The sequence below is a fragment of the Scyliorhinus canicula genome, chromosome 7, assembly GCF_902713615.1.
Source record: "Scyliorhinus canicula chromosome 7, sScyCan1.1, whole genome shotgun sequence".
Lineage (NCBI taxonomy): Eukaryota > Metazoa > Chordata > Chondrichthyes > Carcharhiniformes > Scyliorhinidae > Scyliorhinus > Scyliorhinus canicula.
Window position 1 is genome coordinate 155684733 of NC_052152.1, and position 27933 is coordinate 155712665.

The 27933-nt window shown below is 44.6% G+C and overlaps 1 protein-coding gene and 1 long non-coding RNA gene across 3 annotated transcripts in view; one reads left to right on the plus strand and one right to left on the minus strand.

Annotated features, from left to right (window-relative positions):
- LOC119969464 overlaps nucleotides 1-22940 on the plus strand; it is a 99106-nt gene extending 76166 nt beyond the window's left edge. The window contains exons 2-3 of the long non-coding RNA XR_005461373.1: nucleotides 11716-11794; nucleotides 21282-22940. This is a non-coding gene — a long non-coding RNA (uncharacterized LOC119969464). The remainder of the gene's footprint in view (nucleotides 1-11715; nucleotides 11795-21281) is intronic.
- On the minus strand, nucleotides 111-27514 carry LOC119969463 (1,25-dihydroxyvitamin D(3) 24-hydroxylase, mitochondrial). Of its 2 annotated transcripts, none has more exons than XM_038803120.1 (12): nucleotides 27467-27514; nucleotides 26728-26918; nucleotides 26076-26169; nucleotides 25108-25204; nucleotides 23896-23987; nucleotides 22883-22994; nucleotides 14798-14943; nucleotides 13077-13243; nucleotides 11708-11786; nucleotides 5507-5704; nucleotides 5277-5388; nucleotides 111-1979 (listed from the first exon to the last, which is right to left on the minus strand). In XM_038803120.1, exons 2-11 carry the CDS (start codon nucleotides 26880-26882, stop codon nucleotides 5278-5280), a joined length of 1251 nt encoding a protein of 416 aa, XP_038659048.1. In that variant the 5' UTR covers nucleotides 26883-26918; nucleotides 27467-27514; the 3' UTR covers nucleotides 111-1979; nucleotide 5277. The 2 variants fall into 2 exon arrangements, with proteins under 2 accessions (XP_038659048.1, XP_038659047.1); XM_038803119.1 differs by lacking the exon at nucleotides 27467-27514 and adding an exon at nucleotides 27145-27421.
- Between the last annotated feature and the right edge of the window lie 419 nt (nucleotides 27515-27933).

A 27933-nucleotide genomic window follows, 5' to 3' on the forward strand; every position in this document is an offset into this window, starting at 1 on the left:
AACCTTAGAGGAAAATCAGGAGCGTGTCTTATGGAAGTGAGTTGTTACTTTTCTAACATTAGAAATATTTTGAACAGTTTGGTAAAAGCAATTGAAGTAAAAAAGATTCATTTCATGCATCATATTATTGTTTAATAGCAAATTGAAAGATTTTTACAAATCAAAAAATAAAAATCTCTTCAGAGTACAGAGTTGACCAATAGATTGCAAAGACCCTGAGATTTTAACTGTTCGGTTTTCTGTAAGCCAAACTCCACTGAAGAGTGCATTATTATTTTTGTTCATAACAGGCTCATGGATCAATAGTTGACAGTTTTTTGATAACTAAAAAGATTAAAGCATAATTATAAACCTGGATTTGTTACATTAATTTAATTCACTGAGAAATAACATACTAAATTGTACCATTTTCTATGGCAAGATTTTGCCTTAAATATATTGTTTATTTTAGTGCAACAGCGACAATGGGGTAGAGATTCAGCCTGGACAGTGTTGCATAGGGTGACCGTCGAATGCTCCACTTCACATTCAATTCTATTGGGTGGAATTTAATGGTCCTGGGAGGCAAGCTGGATATCAGAGGAAAGCCATATAATGGGGCAGCAAGTATGAGGGTGGCGACTGTTGCTTTCCTGCCTCCACTTGATTGTGTCCAGAGTTGTAAGAGTTGAGGATGGGCTTCCCAGTTGGATGCCCTTAAGTAGTTACCCAAGACCCTTTTAAGGGTCTTATCCCACTGCCGCTGGTAGAATTCAGCAGCGGGCAGAATACATGCCATGTGAGATAACTGTCAAGTAAACACCAATGGGTATGCCTGTGGCCAAGTAGAGGATCCCGGTTTCTTGGGCATCCTGGGCCCATTAGAGGGACTTGCCAGTGGATGGAGGGATGCTTGGCAAGCCATCCCCCTCCCCCTGATAACAACCCCCTACACCTCCTCTCCAGTGCATCCAAACTGCCCCAGCGATCCTGCACCATCCACCTTGGTCCGGGGGCTCCAGCGATGATCCTTCTAATCAGCTCTATTGCAATACCAGTAGTGTCCACCGCTCCCGATGGTGCGGCCAGTAATGATCAGTGGCACTCCCGGGAAAAGGACTTCCACCCCACACCAGGAAGTCTGACAGGAAATTGTCCCTGATGGTGTCGCAAACCTCCAGTATAGAATTTAATCCAAATGGGGTTCCCAAAATGGGTGCGGTGGGGTTGCTACAAGCCCCCCAGCCATTGTATGGGCCCATTTCCGCGGCCATTAAATTCTGCCCTTTGGCTGCAATACAACTGAATATTGGGTGGAGGATAGAACAGGCAAACAATGTGATACATTCCATTTTACACTCCCAAGACAAATTTCTACACAAATTATATTTTAATGTGAGCATGTCCCCTTTCATCTGGAAAAAAAATCCCTGAGGTTTCTTCTATGTTCAGAATGCCAACATCCCCTGACAACTTTGTTCAAAGTGGGTAGACTGTCTGCTGTTAACTGGCAATAGAGAGAAGTACAAGCAGTGGTAGCAGGCCCTCGCCCAATTCCTGGCCATAACACAGGACTCTTGAAGATCCATGTGGGAGAAAACTGGAACAGCAAACATTTTCAGAGCAGCAGAGTTCCTTCTGTTTTTTTGTAACATCTATTGGGAAAGTGGCACTGAAGCCAATCATAATTTAAATCCTAACTTTAAAGTATATTAAGCATCAAATGTTGCATATTATGGTTCTTATAGTTTTTCATTCACTGGCAAGGTCCATTGCCCAGTGAATAGTCTGACAAAATAACTTGCTACATTACTCAATTTCTTATCAGACCAGCCTTAGGGTTGAAAAAGCTGTAATCCTTTGTGGGTCAGTGAATGTGTTGTAATCCTTCTATTCCCACAACATTCTTTTGGCCTTGCGGTGCCTTTTTGACTGATTGTAAAACGCTGAGGTTAACAAAGGTGTAGACTGGACTGCGCTCTCGAAGAATCACAGCGGTCCTGAAAAGAAAAAGTATATGATCTGTTGCAACAACTATACCAATAACAGATAAATAAACCAGGATAATTTCTCAATTAAAATATTTTGTGCTTTATAGCTATGCTCGTTGACCCGGCCGGGCCTGTTTCAAACAGGAAGGGCTTGTAAGATAGGATGAGTGCCTATCCCCTGCTGACCCCCATAATATGGGGGATGGGCGAGCGCTGAAATTGGCAACTTGCCCATCATATTCAAAAGGTTTGGCAGGGGCAGCTGGGTGGCTGGGGGCAGCCCAATTTTTAAAAACATACACTTCAAAAGACCAGTGGTTAGCACTGCTGCCTCACATCACCAGGGACCCTGGTTCAATTCTGACCTTGGCTGACTGTCTTTGTAGAGTTTGCATGTTTACCTCGTGTCTGCATGGGTTTCCGCTGGGTGCTCCAGTTTCCTCCCACAGTCCAAAGGTGTGAAGGTTAGGTGGAATGGCCATGCTAAATTTCCCCTTAGTAGCCAAAGGTATGGAGACTAGGTGGAGCTATGGAGCTGGGGTGGGGGAGTGGACCTAGGAAGGGTGCTCTTTCTGCGCAGACTCAATGGGCCGAACGGTCTCCTTCTTCACTGTAGGGATTCTATGGATTCTTTATCTCCAGAAGCGGAGTGAGTTGTGGGGGGTGGAGGTGCACAGGGAGTAAGCCGTTCAACACTAACCCCCAATAAAATCCCTCCATGTCCTTTTTATAGTCCATTTACCTCTTGCTCATTCCCCTTGTCACAGCAAGCTGCACACCCTACGTATCAAAACGTAGAGTTTGAAACCTGCATTGTGAATGCTCTTCTGTGACAACTATTTCCAACTTTAGATAATGAACAAGTTTACACAACCTTTGGAATCCACCACTGTTTTTTCTATAAATACGCAGTATACTCAGAAAAGATATCTAGCAATAGCCCTTTACAGTTGTGAATGAAAACTATTGAAGTTTTATGGGGCCAGCACACTGGACATGGTTCCTTGGAATGCCAGCATGTGTGTTTCCCTCTGCCATTCCTCACACTGTGGAAGTCAATTTGAACTTTTTGCCACCTGGGCAGTAACCAGGCACAGTGGGTCACCTGTCCATTATGGAACACAGACATGGGTCAGGATTTTCCCAGCCATGGAGTGGATGGCTCCCAGGTGCAGTTCCGCTGCTAAAGACATTAGCCAACGGCAGGACTTGACACAGATCCACTAAACAGTGGAGGGCAGCCAATTTAAATAATGAAAGATAAGTAGACGTAGGAGCAGAAGTAGGCCATTTGGCTCATTGAGTCTGCTTCGTCATTCAATGAGATCATAACTGATCTGATATGATAATCCTTAATTCCACTTTCCTGCCTTAACACCATACCCTTGATTTCCTTTCTGATTAAAAATCTATCTAATTCTTGAACATACTTTAAAAAAATATATTTTTATGCTCCTCTTTCACATTTTCTCCCAATTTTACACCCAACAATAAACAATAATCAGTAACGAATGCAATGTCAATCCCTATATCAATAACAACGATCCCATCCTCCCACCAAACCCCCAAACATTAGCCCGCATGTTAACCTAAACAAATGACAAAAAGGAATCAGGAATTACCCATAGTCATCATTAACACATACAGTTCCCCTCCCCCCCTTCTTGAACATACTTAACAACCCAGCCTCTACATCCCTCTGTGGTAACAAATTCCAGATTCCTACCCTCTGAGAGAAGTAATACCTCCTCATCTCTTTTAAATGGACGACCCCTTACTCTGAGATTATGCCCTCTGATCCTAGACTCTCGCACAAGGGGAAATAACCTCTCAGGATTTACCCTGTCAGGCCCCCTGAGAATCCTATATGTCTTGATAAAGTCTTCTAAATTCCAACGAGTACAGGCCCAACCTACTCAACCGCTCCTCATGAGGAAATCCTTCCATGCCTGGGACCAACCCAGTGAACCTTCTCTGGACTTCCTCCAATCCAATCTTTTCTTGGATAAAGAGACCAAAACTGGTCCTATTAAGAGTGACTTTCTTTCGCCAGCAGTGGAGGGGCACCCCAACCTCCGGGTTGGGATGCCTTCAGTTTCATGGACATGGCCTTCCTGTGTGGTGGTGGTGGTGGTGGGGGCGGGGGGTGTGCATTGGAACTGGAGCCTCCATCCCACAAAGTGGGGGCTACAGGCAGAGAATGCTGCACACACAGTCCCAATGAGCCAATGGGCCATCTGGAGGAGCCTGTCTGGCTGGCCTCTCTGGTGTTATATTTTTCACTTACCTCTCTGAGGACGCTTCCATGTTCAGGTGTTCTCTCAATCCAGACCTGCGTTAGTAATGCCCATTACTCTCAGTAGGGCTGCCGTGGCTCCAGAAATGTCAGCCCTCTGATTGGGCCAGGACCACCTACATCCTGACCACTGTCCTTAAATGAATGACAAGCTCAAAAGCAGCCAATGAGGGAGCCACTTGCAGGGAAATTGGTGAGCCATTGTCACTGCTGGTAAAAATGGGCTTGGGATTCCCAATTGCTCCTGGTATTGAGGTCCCGAAGTCCATACTCCTTAAGAACAGGAGTAAATCATTCACCATCATAGACCTGTTCCTCAATTTAATGGGATCATGACTGACTACAAATGAGACAAGAATCTGGCAGGTTCAACAACAACTTTCATTCATATTGCACCTTGGATGAAGTAAAAGAACGCTGAGGTAGTTCACAATAGCGTATCACACATCATTTGATACAGACTCACATACACGGATATTGGTCGGAATTCTCCGGCCATTGGGATGCTCTGTTCTCACTGGCAACGCATCCCCATTGACGGATTTCCTGGCGGCGTAGGGTGGCTTCAATGGGAAATCCCATTGATAAGTGATGGGAGGAGATAATCCCGCCACCAGAACGGCGCATGGCCGAGAGACACGCAGCTGGGGGACCGGAGATTCCGGCCCATTATGACAGGTAACAAAAAGCTGAATCAAAGAAGTCCGTTGTAAGGAGAAACTTAAAGGCAGACAGGAAGATGACTGAGTGTTTGCTTTGCTACAGATGATGAAATTGAAAATGACTTCCCGTGGATTTTGTGATGTAATTTGACAGAACAGGGCAGAGAAGGAAAGAAATATATTAAGAATAAACAAATTAGTTATAATCCAGCTGTCTATTTAGGTGCAAAACCAGGTATTAGTGCACAATACATAAGGAGAGGAAGAGGGGAAAACTGAAGGAAAAAGTTAACTTATACATTGGACAACTGTTTCAAAACAATTATTTGAAAACAATTGTAATTATACCTTAACGTATCTGGAACGCAACTGGGATTTCACGATTAGGCACCAATGTCCCAGAATGCAGTGTTTCCACGGGATCTTCGTCAGTAGCCACTATTTTGTACCTTGCAACCAACTGCAGTTAAAAAAAAATCCTCTCAAGTTAGAAATAGCTGTAACTCTAGTTAATTGTTAATTGTTGCACTTGTACATAGTTGGCATAGTGAAGATGATATCCAGTACAGATGACTTACCCAGCATAGGGCCAACTGCAACTGTAACTCAGCCAGTCGCCGACCTATACACATCCTTTTCCCAACACCAAATGGCACATGAGCAAATGGATTGATTGTATGCTTATCCTGCAGCCACCGCTCAGGTTTAAACTGCATTCCCTCATCAAAATAGTCTTCATTCCACCCCAGTACATGACTGTTTATCATTAAAATAGTCTGCAGAGGGAAAAAAAAAGCAATTTCACCTTTTAATTGGTGCAAAGTATAATTATTTTGAAAACACGTTTTTGAAACTCTCACTCCAGATTCACATTTCCATGACATAAATGCTCAGCAACCTGGTGGCAAGGGATAGCGTCCCTAACCCATCAAAAATTGACAGAACACACCGGTCGCTTCACCCAAAGCCCAGAGCCAAGGAATAGTCGAGAGCTTTAATCGCCAAAATGCACCGGTACCAAGACCAGGAACGAATCCCGTGCTGGGCGTAACACACTAAGAACTGTAACTTGGAAGGCCACCGGATTCGGATCTACCAGACATTGGGGATGACCTGGCCAAGCGCCAGGCAGAATTCAATAGGGCGAAGCCTCGCTGTACAAAAGCGGCGTAACGTTTGTATGCTGTACCCAGCCAAGCTCTGGACCACATCCAAGCAGGGAACACTTTTCAGGGCCCCTGCGGATGAGGAAAAGTTTGTCTTGGAGAACGGACTAGAGAAATAGCAGCAGGGGCAGCGATTAAGAGCCCATCGGAGGAGACTTACTTTCTGAATTGACAACTGTGAACCACCATGTTGAACACTTTGCGCGGGATCATACTGCCTCGTCATGGGATGAGGGAGAAAAGAGAGGAAGGAAGGAGCGAGGGGAGCAGAGCACAGGAGAAGGTGAGGGGATCAGCAGATAGGAAGCACAGGGAATGGGTGATGGGAGGGTGCACAACCAGCTCTGGGAAGAGGGCCATCACACAAGTGGGGAAGCTAGCACCGAGAAGCGTGCGGAAGGCCGCAGCACATCTCCCGCGGAGGGGAAAATGCTTGGCAAGGGGGGGGGGGGGAAGACATCGGTAACAGGGGGATGACTGGGGGAATAAATAGAGGGAAGGAAACACCACAAGGGGAACACTGGAACAGCAGGAGCAAGGACATTAGGCTGGCTACAACAGGCGACTTGGAACAAAATGGCACCGCAAGCAACCACTTTGGAGCGTCCCTGAACAAAGGGAAACGCCAGCGTGCAGGGGCTCACCCACATGGTGTACTCAAGGTTGGCGGACATGTTGGGTGGCCTCTGGACAAAGGGAACCCCGGAGCACAGAGACCCAACCTCATGGAGAGAATGGTGACCGCGGCCATTTTGGACGACCCCATCACAAAGGGAAATCCCTGAGTGCAGGGGTGCATCCACCAGATAAGCATGGTCGATCCCACAGGAGCGGGGGGACACAAAACCCACATCAGGATAGTCACCTGGAATGTCGGGGGACTTAACGGCCCAGTGAAAAGATCCAGAGTCTTCACCCATCTGAAATGTTTGAAAGCCAACATAGTCTTCCTCCAAGAGACACACCTGAAGGAGAGGGACCAACTGTGGGTAAGGAAGGGATGGGTGGGACAGACTCACTATTCCTGATATGGGACGAGGGCCAGGGAGTAGCCATACTGCTAAATAAGAGGATGTTGTTTACTACAACAAGGACAGTTACAGACCCAGGGGGACGGTACTTCATGGTCAGTGGTGGACGGGGACCTGTAGTACTGGTGAACATGTAAGCCCCCAACTGGGACGATACAGAGTTCATTAAAAAGACCATGGCAAAAATCCCTGACATAGATACACACCGACTAATCATGGGGGGGACTTTAACTGTGTACAGAACCCATGGACAGACAGGTCGAATCCCAAAATAGGAAAGACCTCCAATATGGCGAAAGAACTCGGCACATTCATGGAGAAGATGGGGACTGTAAATCCATGGCTGTTCACCCGCCCAGGGAAGAAGAAGTTTTCCTTCTTCTCCCAATGTATATTCATGGATCGACATCTTTGTAGTGGGGAAATTGGTGCTTCCGGCGCAAGTAAGCGCGGAATATTCCATGATTGTAATCTCCGACCACGTTCCACATTACATGGATGTGAGGTTGGAGACAGGCTGTGCCCATTGGCCACCATGGTGGTTGGACACGGCCCTCTGTTCAATAAGGCTTTCTGCGAGAAGATATCACAGGCCATAGTTGGGTATATTACTAATAACCTGAATTGGAATGTCTCACCCTCCACATTCTGGGAGGCACAGAGTGCTGTGATCAGGGATGAAATTATCGCTTATAAAGCACGGAGAGATAGGGAAATGAGGGGGGCTAGGCAACAGCTAGTCAACTCCATACTGGAGGTAGGCCGGCGATACTCCAAGGTCCCGTCCGTAGAGCCCCTGGGGGAGAGGAAAAACCTACAGGTGGACTTTGATTTGTTCTCCACGAGGAAAGCCGTACACCAACTCCACCAAGCACAGGGGATCCTGTACGAGCATGGAGTCAAAACCAGCTGCCTGCTGGCTCACCAGCTGAGAAAGCAGGCAGCCATGAGGGAAATAGCCCAGGTTAGAGACAACAGAGGCAAACAAGTAGCGCAGCCGGAAAAAGTCAATGGCGCATTCAAGACCTTCTACCGGGGGCTGTTTACCTCCAGCTCCCAGCAAGGGACTTGAGGATGAAGCAGTTCCTCAATGGACTGGACATGACAGTCATAGGGGAGTATAGGAGACAGGGTTTGGAAGCATCACTAGAACTGGGAGAAGTGAGGAAGAGTATTAACTCCATGCAGAGGGGGAAGATGCTGGGACCGGACAGTTTCCCGGCTGACTTCTACAAAACGATTTGCGACGGCACTGGCCCCGCACCTGCGGGAGATGTTCACAGATTCACCGGCGAGGGGGACCCTGCGCCAATGCTAGCACAAGCCCTAATCTCGCTGATACTACTGGCCATGATCCCAGCCAAAAGGCTGGAGGACTGTGTACCAGAAATGGTAGCAGAAGACCAAACGTGCTTTGTCAAGGGTAGACAACTAACATTGAACATCAGGCACCTGCTGAACAGGATCATGATCCACCCGGGGAGAGAACTCCTGATGTGATCGTCTCCCTGGACACAGAAAAGACCTTCGACAGGGTCAAGTGGAAGTACCTCATAGAGCAACTGGAGCGGTTCGGGCTTGGAGCAGGGTTCACCACCTGGGTAAAACTCCTGTACAGCGTTCCCACAGCACGCATACGGGCAAATACCACCAGGTCTATGTACTTCCAGCGGCACAGTGGCACAAGCAGGGATGCCCGTTGTCCCCGCTGCTGTTCGCCCAAGCGTCCGACCACTGGTGGCAAAGAATTGGAAGAGGATCCAGAGAGGAGACAGAGAGCACAGGTTCTCACTCTATGCGATGACCTGTTGCTCTACATCCCAGACACAAAGCAGCATGGAAGGAATCATGGCGCTCTTGAAAGTGTTTGAAGCCTTTTAAGGCTGCAAACTTAACCTGCGCAAAAGCGAGATCTTCGTGGTGAAAAGGCAAGGGGGAGGGCAGGGCTGGAGGGAATGTCATTTAAACAGGCCCAACGCAAGTTCTGCTGCCTCGGGATGGACAGCTCGTGACAGGAGAGGTATCCACAAATGAAATTAGGCCAGTCTGGTGGAGGAAGTGAAAAAGGACCTGCGGAGGTGGAACACACTTCCACTCTCCCTGGCAGGGAGAGTGCAGACGATCAAGATGAACGTACTGCCCAGGTTTCTCGTCCTGTTCAGATCCACCCCGATCGACATCACCAATGCCTTCTACAACTCACAATCAAAACTGATTATGCCGTTTGTTGTGTGTGTGTGGGGGGTGGGGGGGAAGAATGCAAGGATCCCAAAAAGAGTACTGTAGAGAGCGAGAACCATGGGGGAACCTCGCCTTACCAAACCTGCAACATTACCACTGGCCGGCAACCGTGGAGCGGGTAGAGGGGTGGATAAAAGAGCTAGAAGCTGATTGGGTGCTTATGGAGGAGGGCTCCTGCAGAGGGTCCTATGTCCGGGCCCTAGCCACGGCAGCACTTCAATCCCCACCAAATAAATACTCAACAGGCCCTGTGGTGGTCGCAACACTCCGGTCGTGGAACCAACTGCAACAGCACTTCAGGCTCTCCGAAATGTCCGAACTGCAACAACTACAGGTTCACGTCTTTGACAATAGATGCCACCTTCAAAAGGTGACAGGTAGGGACTTCTACACGGACAACAGCCTGACAACACTCGAGGAACTGAAAAGGTTTTGGACAGCCTTCTTTCAGCCAATCCTCCCTAATCGCCCGCAGGAGAATCCTGCACGCCTGGCGGTCAGCAGCACCACCCAAAGCTGCAGACTGGCTGTCCGACCTATCTCGGAATTTCTCCGAATGGAGAAAATTAAGTTTGCCATCCGGGGGTCAGAAGAGAGCTTCCATAAAACGTGGCAGCTTTGATAAAGGGTCATCTGGACTCAACACGTTAGCTCTTTTCTCTCCCTACAGATGCTGCCAAACCTGCTGAAATTTTCCAGCATTTTCTCTTTGGTGGGAGCCATTTACCTAATTGGGGTTACAGAGGGACACTATCTGGCAGGCCATGGACCCAGCCATTCTCCGTCCGTATCTGTAATTAAAGCTAGGTTCTTTACGTGGTGAGGCCAGTAGCCCCTAACCGAACGGAGCATTGGTGTGAGGGCGCCGCCGACTTTTTGGTCGTAAGACCAGACGCTTCCCCCGGATGTAGCCACAAAATCGGAGAATCCAGCCCTAAGTGTTGACACCGGGGCAGAATTGGTGGCCTTCTACGACAGACAAATTGGTGCCGTCCCAGAGCAATTCCGGAACTGTTAATCGGCTAGGTTGTAAAACACAAGCGATTCCAGTGGTGTTGGATTCTCCAGGGTCGGGATTGTCACTCAAGAGACTGACAAGTTGCAGCCGCATATTAGCAATCCACTCCCCACACACACTCACCCCAGCCATCAAGATGCACTGGAGCACGCCCATCCCATTGATGCATTGGCTGGGGCCACATGGTACCCAGGGGGTGTGGCCTGGCGGAGGCACCCATACAGCCTGAAGCACTAAGTTCATAGCGGGCAGTCAGCGGTGTGCGCAGCCACATGGCTGCCTTGAAAGCTGCGGCAATGATGTTCCATGCCCATCTACCCCCAGCCCACGGCCCACATCCTGGCCATCCTCCAATACTGCCGCTAGCCCTGGCAGAAGCCCCCTGGCCAGAGACACAATTGTCTGCACACTATGGCAATGTTGGACACTTTTCATATCCCCTCTTCCTCAGGCTTCCACGGCGGCTGTTGCCTGATTTTTGAAACCACAAATTAAACTCGGCATCAGTAATTCTTCCTGGTGGAGGTGGAGAATCATGAAGGCCCCGAAGTATACCGCTGTCGAGGCACCGGAGCATGGCAATCTGTCCGGTGCCCGGCGTCGGCCACGAATTGCACCTCACACGCCATTCTCCGCCCAATCGCGTTTTCCGATTCCGGCGTCAGCCGACGGAGAATCCGTCCATGTAGAGGGACAGGTAATGTTGAGGAAGCGGGTAGGTTGCAGAAGGACTTGGACAGGCTGGGAGAGTGGGCAAAGAAGTGGCAGATGGAATACAATGTGGAAACGTGTGAAGTTATGCACTTTGATTGGAAGAATAGAAGCATGGACTATTTCCTACGTAGGGAAAGGTTTCGGAAATCTAAAGCACAAAGGGACTAAGGAGTCCTAGTTCAGGATTCTCTTAACGTTAACATGCAGGTTCAGTCGGTTGTTAGGAAGGCCAATGCAATGTTAGCATTCATTTTGAGAGGGCTAGAATACAAGAGTGGGGATGTACTGCTGAGGCTGTATAGGGCTCTGGTCAGAACCCATTTGGAATATTGTGAACAGTTTTGGGTTCTGTATCTAAGGAAGGATACTCGATGGAGATCAGCCCCAGAGTCCTCAACCGCTCTTCATATGATAAGTCTTTCATTCCGGGGATCATTCTTGTGAACCTGCTCTGGATGCAGTTACGTTTCTGTCTTTTGTCATTTACTATAAAATGGAAATTCCTTAAAACTGTGGGATGATGAACAAGTTAAGATGTCAGTGAGGTAACAACAAAACAAAGCTTTATTGTACTTTTGTTTTTTATCTGGAATGTTGCTTGATACTTACTCCCTTAGGTAGCAAGTAGTCACCGAGAACAGTTTCTTCATCCAGAGTGCGACTTGTGAAGGGCACAGAAGGAGTAATCCTAAACAGGTATTTGGCATTAGTGATCAATTTATGTGCGGTATTTAATTAGTTATATTTAACAAGATTGCAATATTCTCAATAAAAACCCTTGTTATTTGTAAACGCATGCACTAGGTTAATTGGAATCAAGTAAGGTTACATAAGATAGAAAGACATGAGCAAAGGCTAAGTATGATAAAGATATTGCATACTTAATAGTTTGGAGAAAAAAATTTATCTAAATGATCACAGCAGAACAAACAATAATGTCGTAAAACAGTTATTCAAGTTCTGGTTTGGTAAAACAATGCTTCATAGAAATGAATCTGCTTTACTTTACTAGATAAGATTACCAAGTTATGTTTCATTCCTAAAATGAGTTGGGGCTGGTTTGGCTCACAAGGCTAAATCGCTGGCTTTTAAAGCAGACCAAGCAGGCCAGCAGCATGGTTTGATTCCCGTACCAGCCTCCCTGGACAGGCGCCGGAATGTGGCGACTAGGGACTTTTCACAGTAACTTCAATGAAGCCTACTCGTGACAATAAGCGATTTTCATTTCATTTCATTTATAGTTTAATTTATTGTGTCTGCTATAACATGATCGGGTGCATTATAGGTTGATAGCTTTCAGGATTCTGGACAAGTTCCCAAATTAGGCAAAACTATACAAGAAAAGTGTTGAATACTTGCTAGATCAAGGAAAGCTACTGTGGTATACATATTGTTTTAGTTGTGAAGAGCTGCCTACTTTTGACTGGGATTACGAACGTAGAAATAGGGAAAATAGGAGTAGGCCATTCGGCCCATCGAGCCTCATCCGCTGACACTCAAATGATCACAACTGATCCTCTATCTCAACACCTTATTCCCGCTTTCTCCCCATAACCCTTGACACCTTTAGTGTCTAGAAATCTAACTATTTATTTCTTAAATACATTCAGCCTCCATCTTAGATGGTAGATCATTCCACAGGCTCACCACCCTCTTCGTGGAGATGTTTCTCGTCACCTCAGTCTAAATGGCTGACCTCATATCCTGAGACAAGAGCCCTAAAATCCTCCCCCCAAGCAGGAGAAATACCATCCCTGCATCCAGTCTGTTCAGCCCTGTCAGAATTTTCATTGTTCCAATGAGATCCCCTCTCATTCTTCTAAAGTCCAGTGAATACAGGCCGAATCAGCCCAATCTGTCCTCATATGACAATCAAATATGACATCGACCAATCAAAAAAATAACGTGAAGTTGGAAATTTCAACATGAAGTACAGAAATAAAAATACAAATATTCAGAAGAATCTAGTCAAACAAACCTCATGGACTCTTTCAGGCAAGCCTTTAGGTAGGGCATTTTCTTAATATCGTCGGCAGTTGGGGCCTGGTCTTTGGACAGCACATGCCGTATTTCTTCATTAAGTTTGTCTTGTGCTTTGGGATTGCGTGAGAGATTAAAGATAGCCCAAAGCAAACTGTTGGCAGTCTGTATTATGAAATAGCATAAAGTGTAAATAGAATTTTTTTCAGAGCATTCATTTGATGGCCTTCACTTAATTAACAGTTAAGCAGTTGCCATAATCCCAGGTGACCATAAGATGCTTTCCCTGTTGAAGGCGAGAGCTGACTGGTGGTGATTTAACCACACCCCAGGTTGAGAAGGCGGAGCCTTCATAAATAACCTCAGTCGATATGGGAATTGATCCCACACTGTTGGCCTTACTCTGCATCACGTACCAGCTGTCCAGCCAAGTGTGCTAAAGCAGCACCCATGACAGCATTAATAAGAAGCTGCTTCTTCATCTGGAATGCATGACGCATTTAATGTAATATATGTGTAATGGCATGTGAGTGGCACATTATAATTTACTTCTTCACAGGCCAGCACAGTGGCGCAGTGGTAGCACTGCATTCTCACGGCGCCAAGGTTCCAGGTTCGATCCCGGCTCTGGGTCACTGTCCCTGTGGAATTTGCACATTCTCCCCGTGTTCGCGTGAGTTTCGCCCCCACAACCCAAAGATGTGCAGGGTAGGTGGATTGAACACGCTACGTTGCCCCTAATTTGGGAAAAATGATTTGGGTACTCTAAATTTATTTTTTTTAAATAATTTACTTCTTCACAAAATCTAATAGTTAAAAAAGAAATTGATGAAAAACCCAGGGAACATCCTGCAACTCTGTACAATATAAGGAGATTTGTTCAAAACTTACCACTAAACTTTAACAATTTGATTGTGCGATCAAAGCAAATGGGATCAGATCAAGTTCTACAGTTTTATCACATCCAGTCATGAATGGTAAACAATCAAATGACTAATAGGAGAAAAAGCTCCATGAACATTCTATTCCATAGGAGAACCCAGCATATGAATGCAAAAGGCACGGACGGCTCATGCGTTTCAATTTTCAATAGTTGCAAGAGGAGATTTTAAACAGAACAGCGCTCACTTCTGTCAAAGGCCGACCCAGTGAAATTTTTGAATGAGCCTCAACTTAGATGGCCAGCAGTCCCAGCCATAATAGGCTAAAAGCTTATTAAGATCAGTCTTAAAATGTGTTTATGCTGGTCATTCTGTGGATTGTGCTCTGTATCTCAGCCTAGTGGAATTGAGCCATCTGAGACCTAACCAGTGGCTGGAAAAAGGGACTGTTAGAAGTCACTCTGGAAACATTCAAGATAGATTTTTACAGGGCTTCCCATGGAAAATGAATGCGCTTCTCAAAAATCAACCTGCCGACTGTCAGTCCTTCCACGCACCCTGCCCCTCCCAGAGATTGGTCCATTCCACCCTCTCCAACTCCCGAACATAAGGTTCTGTCAGCTCAACTCCTTAGAGGAGCTGTTGGATTTATCACCTCCCAACCACCCATTCCCCCAAGCAAGGGGTTTGCCCATCAATGCTCATTTAGCAGTGCCAGCTAAGTGATTTTAATTTAAACTAAGTGCTTTGTCACCAAGCGCTTTCTCTAAATTTAGCTCAGAGCTGCATCTTTCAGATATTCTCAACAGCAGTGAATAGATCTCAGTCAGTATATTACCGTTTCTACCCCTCCAATCTGAAGTTCAGTGATCACAGCATACAGCTCTTTTCTTGATAGTTCACTGCCATTGTAGATTTCTGAGAGGAAGTCATTGGCCGGACAGGCTGAGTGTCTGTTTAATCTTCCATCAATGTGGCATTTTGCTAAAACAATGTACACAAGCAAAAGCTTGATTATAATATATAATCAACAAACCAGAATAGCTAAATATACAAATTCAGATGATTGTGCAAATCTTCAGTCATTATAGGTATTTCCAGTTAACTTCAGTTACCAGGAATAAATATTTCTTGAGATTATCTTTCTCTGTCTTCAGGTACCATACCCTGAGAGGGCTTTGGTGACCATGGACTTTGATGTTAATCTTGTTCGAGAGGCACGGCTCAATTTTGTTGTTGATATGTTCATCCAATTTGGAGACTCTTTTAAAAAGGTTGTTCTTTGTGAACCTCTATCTTTTTACCACTGACCTTTCAGATCAGCACCAGACTTTCTCATAGAATTTACACTGCTGAAGGAGGCCATTCGGCCCATCGAGTCTGCACTGGCCCTTGGAAAGAGCACTCCACTTACGCCTACATCTCTACCCTATCCTCGTAACCCCACCTAACCTTTTTGGACACTAAGGGCAATTTTATCATGGCCAATCCAGCTAACCTGCACATCTTTGGACTGTGGGAGGAAACTGGAGTACCCGGTGGAAACCCACGCAGACACGGGGAGAACGTGCAGACTCTGCACAGATAGTGACCCAAGCCGGGAATCGAACCTGGGACCCTGGAGCTGTGAAGCAACTGTGCTCACCACTGTGCTACCATGCTGCCCTTTCTAAATCGTAAGTTCATTTAATGTACCGAAGATGTTCCAACTGTCTCTTTCCTGATCTTTATCAGGTGAGTTATTTTGGTCTCAGATTTTGCTAGCATCTCGAGACTATCAAATGCTTCATAGAATTAGTGTGAGGAGAACCTAAACTCTTTTAATATAAGTTTAGATATTATTATTTATAGGATGGATCACAAGAATTCTATCTTTTCAGAAAACTTAGATTCAGACAATTTGTGTGAGGTGACCTAAAATCTGCACTTATTCCAGTCTTGTTTATTGCTCTTTTGCCTTCCTGATCTTGCTAACTGTTTAATGTCTACTAGAGTTGAAAAATAAGACATATTTTGAACTGTTTCACACAAACAATTTTGTTTGATAAACAATTATCTTGACAAGTGATAAATGCCTTGGAAAAAAGCAGTTGTTTAATATTGAGTCCAAAACTGGGGCCATAAATATGAGTTATTCACCAATGAATCTAATAAGAAATTCAGAAGAAACTTTTTTTTAAAGTGTGGAATCTGATCATTTGAACAGCGGCCGTGGCAGAAGTAGAAGTAAGTGGACTGTTTGGTCCATTGGACACAATAGGGTCAGGGAAAATAGATGGTAATAAGGGGAAAGGAATAATGTGAAGAAGCTGAGCTAGAAATGGCTGGCAATGAAAGGGAGGGGTAATAAGCCAAAGCTCAGGTGACCCTTTGACGTGGGAAGGGAGAATGCTACATTAACTCTGGAGGCAAATTGTTAGCACTGATGGAGAAGAGTGCTAGGTTGAACTATATGATGCTGTTTTGTGGAATTGTGGGAGGAATGAGAAGAAGAGTACAATGTTGAATTTGACAGGGAAAGAGGTCCACGAAGCTGGCCATGTTGGAAGAGGAGTGAGTGTCTGTGAAAGGGTGTGTCTGATGGAGTAAAGTGACAGAACTGAGGCAAAGGGATTTGGATGTGGGAATATGACTAATGGGATACATTTTGGGGAAGCGATGGTCTGTTGACATGTTGGAAATCTAAATAAATTTTTTCAAAGAAAAATCTATAAATTATGAAATATAACCCGGATTCTACGACCCTTTCCCCACTGGTGGGGTATTACCATCCCACTGAAGTAAATGGCAAGTAAATGGCAATTTAAATGGCCCATCTCACCCACCTGTGGGGAGACATGCCATGGCGGGAGCGTAAGATCCTGACCAAAGGGGGCTTCAAATTATCCACAATGCACCAACTTTAATATGATAAATTTTAAAAATTCCAGGGACCATGTGCCTGGACCCTCTCCTCAGAAAATGCCTCAGAGGGCCATAATCCATCGGTACCCCAGAGGATGTGCTGGGAGACCCCTTGGAAGATCCGACACAAAAACTGCATGGGGATTGCTCAGAAAATTTCAATTTCTCTTGGGCAATTACCCTGTGTCTGGAACCATCTGAAACTCTGGTCTACAATCGGAGATTTTGGATGGTTCTAACTTACTTACCACAATGATTACCCAGGGAAGGTTAGGGGGATTAACACCTGTTCTGACACCTGTCTATCTATGGTACTGATCACCTGACCCCCACGCCCTTCTGGTCTCCCCGCCAACCTCACCCCCTCACACGCAATCTGACGACAGCCTCCAACCATCTGACTACTCCCCCACCAACTACAACTAACCCCCAGCTGTGTCCACCTGACAACCACTCAAACCCCGACTACCCCCACCCCAGACTACACCCCCCAAACACCGACAACACTCTCCCATCCCATGACCATACTCCCCACACTGACCATCTGACTAGCGCCCCCCACTCCCCCAGCCCCCACGAAGACACCCCAACACAACTACCCTCCTGGCCACCCTCCTCCCCCTACCCCTCCTGATCGCCCGAGCCCCCAGTCCCAGACCACCGACACCTCCTGACTGAGCAGTCAACCAGCCCCCAACCAACCACTCAACCCAACACCCGAGCACCACCAAGTCCACCATAACCCCTCACCCACTTACCTTACACACTTGCCTTGTCAAAGTGGCTTGGATATTCAAGCAAACGTAAATATGGCAGCTAATGTCATAAAAAGAGTTGTAGCCTCTTGGCCCCCAATGCTTCTACACTGCACTGAAGGACTCCAGGAGAGGTGGCACCTCAATTTCTGAGTAGGCCTGAATTGGAGGTCCGGCCAAGAAATTCAGAGCTCCACTCAAAGGTAAAAAAAGAGTGGAGTGGCAAACTGACCATGATTGACACGCCACGGAAGATTTGGCCCAGTGCTTTATTCCTCCAATACAAGTAAAAGTTTGTTCCTCCATTTCACAGTCTGCTGTGTGTGGTAGTATGACTAGGGGTATTACGGTACCTGGGAGTGTGAGCTGCCATTGGTGCAGAGGGCTCGCTGCCCATTGGCCCAGGTATCGTGTAGCTCTTATCCCTATTGGCTAAGAGGAAGGTAGCTCCACCTACGAGGCGGGGTATAAGAACCCGTGTTCCCCTGCAGCCAGGCCATTTCCTGTACGTCGGCTGCCAGGCTCACCTCTTGCTAATTAAAGCCTTTCGTTTCGGACTTCATCTACGTTTCGTGTCCATTGATTGTGCATCACTGTGAACACATTCTGCCATTGGACCTTTAGACCAGAATTAGCATGTTTCATGAGCCTTCAACACTATGACACCTGGTCTTGTGTCCATGACATCTTTTTTACAATTCTTTCTGAGCTCCCACCTGCCCCAGATCTTCTACATTGCGCCACTTCTCCCACAGGAAAAAATCCATCATTGTTCCACCTCTCTTCAGTGCTGAAGAAGTGTGATACGGACTGCTAACTTTAACTCTGTTTCTTTCCCCACAGATGCTGCCAGACTTGCTACGTTTTTCCAGAATTTTCTGTTTTTACTTTAGATTTCCAGCATCTGCAGTATTTTGCTTTTACTGCACAAGGAATGTTGTGTACTCTGATTCTTTGTGTTCAAAGGCCACGTGACTACTAGCTTCTGCATCAATGTAAAATTAGAGCCTTTCTTGAGGGGTTAGCTTTTTAGCTGCTATGTTATCTTTCTTGAAACTGTTGTTTAGATTTTGATAGTTTTCTAGTTTAACATGAGGGCTATTGGCCCTTAGCAGATTGGCTGCTTCAGAAATTGAAGTTAAAAATAAAATAAGTTTATCATATTATTTTTCCAGAGTTTGAGTAAAAGTAATATGGACAAGGGACATGAGAAAGCAAAACAAAGCTCTCTGACGGGTTAATAACTGTCACTATGCCCACAAGTCATGTTGAAAGTGTTTTATCTTTGCTAATCTACTTCAGCTATTTTCACTACTGAAATGGGAATGTGGGTGTGTCAGTCAATAGTGCTGCGAATGAATAAGCTATGTGCGCAACAAGAGCTGCATATCCCTGTCAGTTCAGTGACCTCAGCCAATGTCTCATGTTAACCTTAGACAGTTATAAACACTTGGCTATAATACCGATTCCAGGTCATTCAGTTTACGAGTGCAAATCTGATGACTGTACTTAATGCGTGCCAATCGAGTGAAATGACAGCAGGTTCACCATTCAATCACATGATCTAAAAAGTGACTTCAAATGTCTTTTTTTCTCGACTGAATAAAATGAATACTCATTTCTCAAAATATGGATAGGTAAAACAATTACTAAATTAGGCACAATTGCTACCTTGATTCTTTCATAACATATCAATTCAAATGATATTGATTTTCAAAAGGCCTTTGTAGCAGAGACCATGGCAGAGAAAATCAAGTGGACTACAGTCACACAGGCCAGGAATTGGTGAAGAAGAGGGGCAGAAATTAAATTGTGGATGTAAAATGAAGTTTCTTGTACTGTAGAATGTGACAAGTGGTGTTCCACAGAACTCTGTGCTGGGACCATGCTTGTTTAGTACATATACATAAATATATCAGACTTCAGAAATGGGGAAATAAGATTGAAATTTACAGCATGCATCAAATTTGGGGTATAGAAAATTGTGACATTGACTATGAAAGACTGTGGTGGAAAGAAAATTGTTATAAAGCTGCAGAACGATGAATTTCAATGTAGAGAGGGGTATGTAAAACATTTTGGAAGTAAGAACAGGGAAAGGATGCACCGTTTTAAAAGTTAACATTTTAAATGACGAGGAGGAGCAAGTGGTCTTGGTTTGCAGATTCATTGGTCATTAAAATGATTAGTAGAGATGGATAAGGTCATTAAACAAAAAGGCAACTGGAATCCTTGGTTTTGTATAAAGAGGCTCAGGGCTGAATTCGGAGCAGTGTGAGACTTCCATCTTGGATTGAATTTGTTTATTGTCACGTGTACCGAGGTACAGTGAAAAGTATTTTTTTGCGACCAGCTCAACAGATGATTAAGTACATGAAAAGGAAAGGAAATAAAAGAAAATACATAATAGGGCAACACAAGGTACACAATTTAACTATGTAAGCACCGGCATCGGATGAAGCATACAAGAGTGTAGTATTAATCAGGTTATTCCATAAGAGGATTGTTTAGGAATCTGGTAACAGCGGGGAAGAAGCTGTTTTTGAGTTTGTTCGTGCGTGTTCTCAGACTTTTGTATCTCCTGCCCGATGGCAGAAGTTGGAAGAGTGAGTAAGCCGGGTGGGAGGGGTCTTTGATTATGCTGCCCGCTTTCCCCAGGCAGCAGGAGGTGCTGCACTATCAACAGATGACCATGTACTGCAACCATATGGCCATTCCTTCACTGTTGCTGGGTTAAAAGACTGGAGCTCCCTTTCTAAGAGCACTGTGAGTGTATCCATGCTACATGGACTGCAGTGGTTCAAGAAGGTAGCACCACAATCTTCTCATGGAAATTAGGAATAGAGAAGAAATCCTGGCCTAGCCAGTAATGCCCACATCCCACGGAAGAATAAATAAAATAAACTTTCAGCAGAATCTCCAACATCAACATGGGGGTGGGGGGGGGGGGGGGGCACATTAGCACAGTAGTTAGCACTATTGCTTCACAGCGCCAGGGATCCGGCCAGGATTCCTGGCTTGGGTCACTGTTGTCTGTGTGGAATCTGTACGTTCTCCCCGTGTCTGCGTGGTGCACCGGTTCCCTCGCACAGTCCAAAGATGTGCAGCTGAGGGGGATTGGCCATGATAAATTGCCCCTTAGTGCCCAAAAGGTTGGGTGGGGTTACTGGGTTACGGGGATAGGGTGGAGGCATGGGCTTAAGTAGGGTGCTCTTTCCAAGGGCCGGTGTAGACTTGATGGGCCTCCTTCTTCACTGTAAATTCTATGATTCTATGATCAACAAAGCAGAGAGCCACTAAGGAACAGGGAAAATCAGTCAGTCCAAGGCGGAAATAATAACTGTTGCACCAGAAGAGAGAAGGCTACTTAAATAGAACAGAACAGCACAAAGATCAACACATTGATTATGTTTAGAACTCAAATTGACCAGGGAGCGATGGCAGAATCCCATTTCCTGAAGTGTAATATTAGACCAGTCCCTTTTTTAATGAAACTATAGCAGCTTTCATAGCTCTTTGCCATCTTTAATTAATGACAATTTTCCACAGTGGGATTTGAGCTTGTAACGCCTTTGTCACTAACCTAGTAGCATAACCATTGGGCATCTGCAGCACTTATGTTGAAGCAACATGCATGAATTATTGTTCTTTATTCTTTCATAGGATGTGAGCATTGCTGATTTGTTGCCCATGCCTAATTACCCTCGAGAAGGAGAATTTACCAGTTTAAAGGAAATTAGCCTTTAACAAAGAGGAATATTGAAGACTGTGGAAGCAAACAGTTGGTCGGGGGAGGTGGTTGATCCGAGGACGTGTGTGGAGAAAAGTGCCAATGCAGATGCGATGGGCCAAATGGTCCAATTTTGTGTTATAACATTCTCTGGTTTTCTGCTTACGATCTATCCTCTTCAGGAACTAGCCATGTAGTAAATTATATACTGTTGATCAATCTTTGAAAACGGGGTTACATAAAACCCTGTTTGATTAAATAGAGATCTCTTCCTGGTTGTTGATAAGAGCCTACGTGTGAATTTGGCTTGGGTAATCTGAATGCAAAACAAAATGTTTATCAGCAACTCCATTTCTATGAGTGTTTCCATTTCTGGCATCAACAAGTCTAATGGTTTTTTAAAATGAGATTGTGAAACAATGCCAGTTGTACTGAATTTGAGGCTGTTTGCTGCTGCTGATTATATTCATCAAGAACTGACTGAAAAGCTGAGAATGTCCTTTTCATTTAGAATCTTACAATCAATATTTACATAGAGAGGACTGGAGAACAACTGCTACAGAATAGTGATGTTATGGAGTTAAGCACCTCCAAAACAATGCATTCATGCTCATTGTGTACCCTCTTGAATCATGGCATGCAAGTGTGTACCTTATGTTAGGTGGAGCTTCAAATAGTCCAACGATAATGGAATAATGGATAAATAAAAAGTGGAGCCTAGAACCGCTGCTCTTAAATAACAATTACTTTGGCACTGACTGATTATTCATACTACATCATTAAACCATCAATCCATAGAATCCCTACAGTGCCGAATGAGGCCATTTGGCCCACTGCGTCTGCCCTCTAAAGAGCACCCTACCTAGGCTCACTTCCCCGCCCTATCCCTGTAACCCCACCTAACCTGCACATCTTTAGACACTTAGGTGCAATTTAGCATGGCCAATCCACGTAACCTGCATAGCTTTCGACTTCATTGTTCTTCATATTCCAACAAATACTAAATGAACAGTTAATGGAAAAGTATTGCTTGGTAACTGGTTTGTTAAATGAGAATCATTGAGGAAACAAAGACTACTTTCTGTTTGAAATTTTTTTTGCAAGTGTACAAAATATGAACCCTTTCCTCCTGTGCTTAATAAAATCACCAACAACGCATTAGGGTTGATACTGTCTCAAACTTCTCAAAGTTGCCTGCAAGATGATGCCTGTGAAAGCAGGGTGAGTGATTTTCATCCAATCAATCTGTATTAAGACATGAACAGATATTCCAGAGATGAAGGGTCATTATCATCCCCTGTTCTTAAGAGTATTAACATTTCAAATTCAAAGATCTTGAGGATTCAGGAGCTCCCCCGAGAATGTACCAATGTTGAAATTTTAAGTATTCATAGCTGTTCAAAGATTTCACAATTGAAGAATTACATTTACTCCATGATCCGTAGGACTAAACATCAATTTTCCAGAACTCTTTTGTGAATATTATTTCTGCAATAGTTGGCATTACTAATATGCCCTTTAATCAGGCATGTACCTGTTTTGAATATATTGTCCCAAGCTTCTGTGTGGTCCTTCCACGTCTTCGTATTAAAGCTCTTATGAAGCCCAACTGGAGTCACCATCATCTTACCAAATGTATTCATCATCTGAGATATACAGGAGGTAAAAAGAATATGGTAATTTGCAGATTACGTAGAGGGAAATAAATGCATTCTCAAAAAATGATATTTACTCCTTTACATTATGTTGTACTCAATCCTTTCTGTTTTAAATCTGTTATCCCTGCTTTTAAAATTAATTATTTATTTGAATCAAAAATCTACAAAATGCTTCTTCCAATAAGAAAGATACGGGTTGGGGCGGTATGGTAGCGCAGTGTTTAGTACTGCTGCCTCACGGTGCCGAGGTCCCGGTGCCGATCCCGCCCTGGGTCACTGTTCTTGTGGAGTTTGCACATTCTCCCCAAGTTTTGCACAACCCAAAGATGTGCAGGGGAGGTGAATTGACCACGCTAAATTGCCCCTTAATTGGAAAAAAATAATTGGGTACTCTTAGTTTATTTAAAAAAAGAACGATAAGGGTAAGCAGTTTATTCTGTTAGATGTATCTGTCTAGCAGAGGTTTGTTTTATTAGTCTACATTCATTTTATATCCCACATTTTTGTAAGGTGCTCTATTCCTGCATTTTTTCCTATAATTCAGAATAAACAGAGAACATTAGAAATATGTAACAGTTCTATCAGCATCTATAAAGAGAAAAAAATGAGTAAATATTTTTGCATGTGGGCCTTTCACTAAAACTTGAAACCTGTGTTTTATTTCGATATTCCTTTTTTACCATTTTAATTGATAGCCAGATTTTTCCCAAAAAGAATTATACAAGGTGCTGCAGAAAATTCCACTTGTTACTTCGGCAAGATATTAATCCATTAAGATAATTTATTGCACTACATAATTAGTGATCATTTTACAGAAACCAAATCTTTTTGGTAGACTGTAAAGACGAATTGATAATCTACACTAAACCCTTTGTTGCTGTGTACTTACAATTTTAATTGCCTGGATGAAGTTCAAAGATTCTTCAACTACATTTTGATCCAGAAGGCCAAATCTTTTATCATATAACACCAAGCAAATTGCTATAATTAGAAAGTTACTGATAAGTGCAATTGCCAAACATAATATTAATATATATGACATATTAAGTTATATCTATATGCTTTAATAAAGAACTAAAGGTGATTATTTGCAAATAAATATTGAATTTAAATATATATTGTTTACAACTTATGACAGAACAATAAGGATGCGGTATCTGAAGAATGGAGGGAAGATTTTCAATGCTACATGGGTACTTGTTTTTGTAAAATGCCTTTCCTCTGATTTTTGGGGTAAACTACAGTGTAGAGGTCAAAATCCTCCCCAGAGAACTTTGGCGAGAAGAGGGAGGGAAAGTTGAAAGGTTAGTCAACAATGATTTTTCTCTTATATTCTACTATTCATCCCTGGTAATTTTTATTAGCATGTTCCAGAGTGGTGTAGGCAAAGTTTGGGAGATCCTTCCTACTGGAAATTGGAGAATGAAATGGGCAACCTAAAGCTTCAGGGGACAAGGAATTCTTAACAAATGGAGGAAAGACATCCATATAAAACACATTCTTCTTCGTAATACATCCTTATAAACATATTCAAGTTTCACAAATGTGTCCTTGTGCAATTCTTCTTTAACATTTAGCCATAGAAACATAGAATTTACAGTGCAGAAGGCCATTCGGCCCATCGAGTCTGCACCGGCCCTTGGAAAAAACACACTACTTAAGCCCACGCCTCCACCCCATCCCTGTAACACAGTAACCCCACCTAGTCCTTATTGGATGATAGGTTAGAATTGAAGAGTTGGAGTCATCAATCTCACCTCCACTACTCAAAAAAAAAGTTTTGAATTGAGCAACATTTGAACCCCTTCCTGGTGTTTTTGAGAAAACATTCTGTGTGGACAATAGCCATTAATGATAAACATTACGTGTGCACATCAATGGGAACATTCTTGATGTTTTAACCAAAATGTAATTTATTGGAAGACATGTGTGCCCCCAAAAAGTTGGAATATTCAAATAATCTTGACCCAATTAACTTGCTCCAATTTTTAAATTGGATTTTAATCGAAATGTGGTGAACAAAACTACTAATGAGAACTCTATTCACTTATCTTCAATAGCCCCTAAGTATGTTTGGCATGACGCTTTAACAAGAACCTACTTTCAAAGGACCATTTGTTCAGTTCCTGGTATAGATCATTAATCTTCCCTGTCTTGTCACGGAGCTTATCCATTCTGCTGATGAAATCTTCCAGAACCTGAGAAACATTCGGAAAAACAAAGTAAACACACACACATTCCCTGGATTGTACCGGCTCCAATGGAGAGCAGTGGGGAGCTCCAGTCTGGCAATCTAACCATTGCATTGCTGGATTTTTCTCTACTTGTCTAATCGAAGCCACAATCTTTCGCTCTGTGGCGAATATAAGATAATCACAACAGCTTTGTTTACCTGTGGAGAGCCAATACCGCCTTTTGCAAGCTAGGAGGAGTCTCTCCCTCCCCGAGCGTATCAATATTTGTAAGTAAAAACAATTTTTGAAACCCACTGTCTAAAAAGCAGTTTTGCTGAGGACAATTCACTTCACCGGCCGGGTTAGTTTTTTTTTCACCCCTGGCTGGAAAACTGATTTTTTTTCGCAATGTTTAATCATCCTTCCTCCACTGCTGCGCCGACATTTCGTTGGCAAAGTCCGGACGTGTTTGCGAAGCTTATCCTGGTGCTTTCCAACACAGATCCCAGGTGTTGGCTACTGAAGCAACACCGCCCCTCGGCAAACAGGGAACGGAGGTTCCACCGAGACCTTGTTTACATTGCTTGCCAGGCTCGGCTTCGATACACGCTTCGTGACATGCTAAACTTTCCTGTACCAATATTTTAATCCGTGCATTGAAAAAAAAAACAGTAAAATTGTGCTTTATTTTCAAAGTGCGTGCTTTTTGCACAATCTTGCAGAACCCTGTGAGGTGGACAGCTCTCTGGCTGCTATTTTGCACCGATTGGCCTGGAAACTCGCTAAAGTAAGCGCCGCGACAGGGACAATTACAAATCTACCCCATGTCCCGATTTGTGATAAATAAAGGGGTTTGTAAAACCTTGCGACCAGCGGTCTAGTAGAATGTCTTTACCCCGTTGATTTTTCCATCCAGTTTCACTACTTCTGTTGGCTTCATCAGCTTTTTCTGAAATATGCTCCGTACCCTTTGCCAGTCTTTTCCTTCCCTGAAAGTCGAGACAGCGAAAAAGAAGAAACGTAACTTTTATGCCATTGATCTTAACCGTTCGTCAATGAAAGAGACAATCAGTGTTAAACCGGGCGGGTATTTTCCCTCAACTTTTTTTTGTCTGGAAGCCTTAATTTCCACCGATCTCTGGAAGAGCAGCCTATATCCCTTCAGTGCAGAAGGAGGCCATTCGGCCCGTCGAGTCTGCAACGACCCTAACCCTAAGAGCACCCTAACCTAGTCCCACTCCCCCGCCCTATCTCCCTACCCCCAGCTAGCCTTTGGACACTAGGCGGCAATTTAGCATGGCCAATCCACCTAACCTGCACGTCTTTGGACTGTTGATGTTGGTGATCACAGTCTGGTGTTCAACAGTTGCGAATGAGCCAGTATCCTCGCAGTAACAATATTCAGAGCCATTCCAAACTTCTGCCATTTGGAAGATGTCTCAATGGAATCCACTCTGTGAGATAAATCGGACCATCGTTTGTATGTGAATGTAGTCACTCAGGAGTTATTGCTAACCCTGGGAGTGGGCTTTGCCCCCAGTACTCACAGTATGAGCAGTCCATACGCCTCGCCTCTGTAGTCCCGGTAAGCTTTCCACGGTTTGATCTCCAAACGCTGCGGGTAATTGCTCTCTTTCCGGTACAGAGCTTCGAGCAGGCACGGAGCCCCGATGTGGACGCATTCAAACGGCCCCAGCTTCATCTTAAAAATCTTCCCAAATTTCTTGTGAAATTCGACCTGTGAAAAAAGGCGGCAAGCTTAGTAACACGACTGAGGTGGGGGAGTCTGCACAATCACCTGGCGCCAAGGGTGCAATGTGTCCCCATCATTCCTATAGTTTTAGATTTTAAAATAAGTACGAGGTAGGAGTTTACTGTATCATTCCCTGAAATCGCAAATGCTACAGATTTTTATTGCAAATCAATCCATTGGATGAAACTATTGGTCCCATCCCTCACTTTACCAGTGTTTTGTGCTGCTTTTGGAGCCCTCCTTTCCTAATGATCTCCAGCAGGCTTCCCAGCAGGGGCCAGTTGGTGGGGCCGGGGATGGAGCTGTGCCCGCACGGTGCCATGGCTTTGTCCGAGGCGCTGCCAGCTGTAGAGATCGGGATGCGGTGGAGGAACTTGCCCCCTTGTCTCGCCAACTGCCGGAGCAACCCGGCGCTCTTGCTGTGAAATCGCATTGTTTTTTTTTGTTTGGAAAAATTAAAAACCCCAAACGCGAACAGCAGCAACAAATCAGAAGCTCTCTCTTGTGCTATTTGGAAAATGCTGTTTTCTTACCGAATATATAGGATCCAGAGGCTTGTGTTGCTCCCAGCCCCCTGGCCAATTAGAGACGCGAGCTGCCTGGTGTGGCTGACAAGCCCACGGTTCAGTGTGCTCGCGCCAGCAAACACATGGAGCAGATTCTGGGAATCCAGTCAAGTACATCACGAGCCGCTGCGAGTTGGCCCGCACCCCAATCCACAGCAAATTGCAAGCTGCAGGCTCACTGGATTCTGAGAAAGGGCACGCTGCAATTCCACTTGGTGTGGGCTGGAATGGGAGCCCCGTGTGAAAACCTCGTTGAGGAATCTGTAAACAAAATCAGGATGATAGACTGTGCAAATGACTGCGTTTTATTTTTTCAAATTAAAAGAACTATTAAACTGGAACCGATTTATCATAGAATCCCAACAGTGCAGAAGTAGGCCATTCGACCCATCAAGTCTGCACTGACCATCCGGAAAGAGCAACCCAGCCAGGTC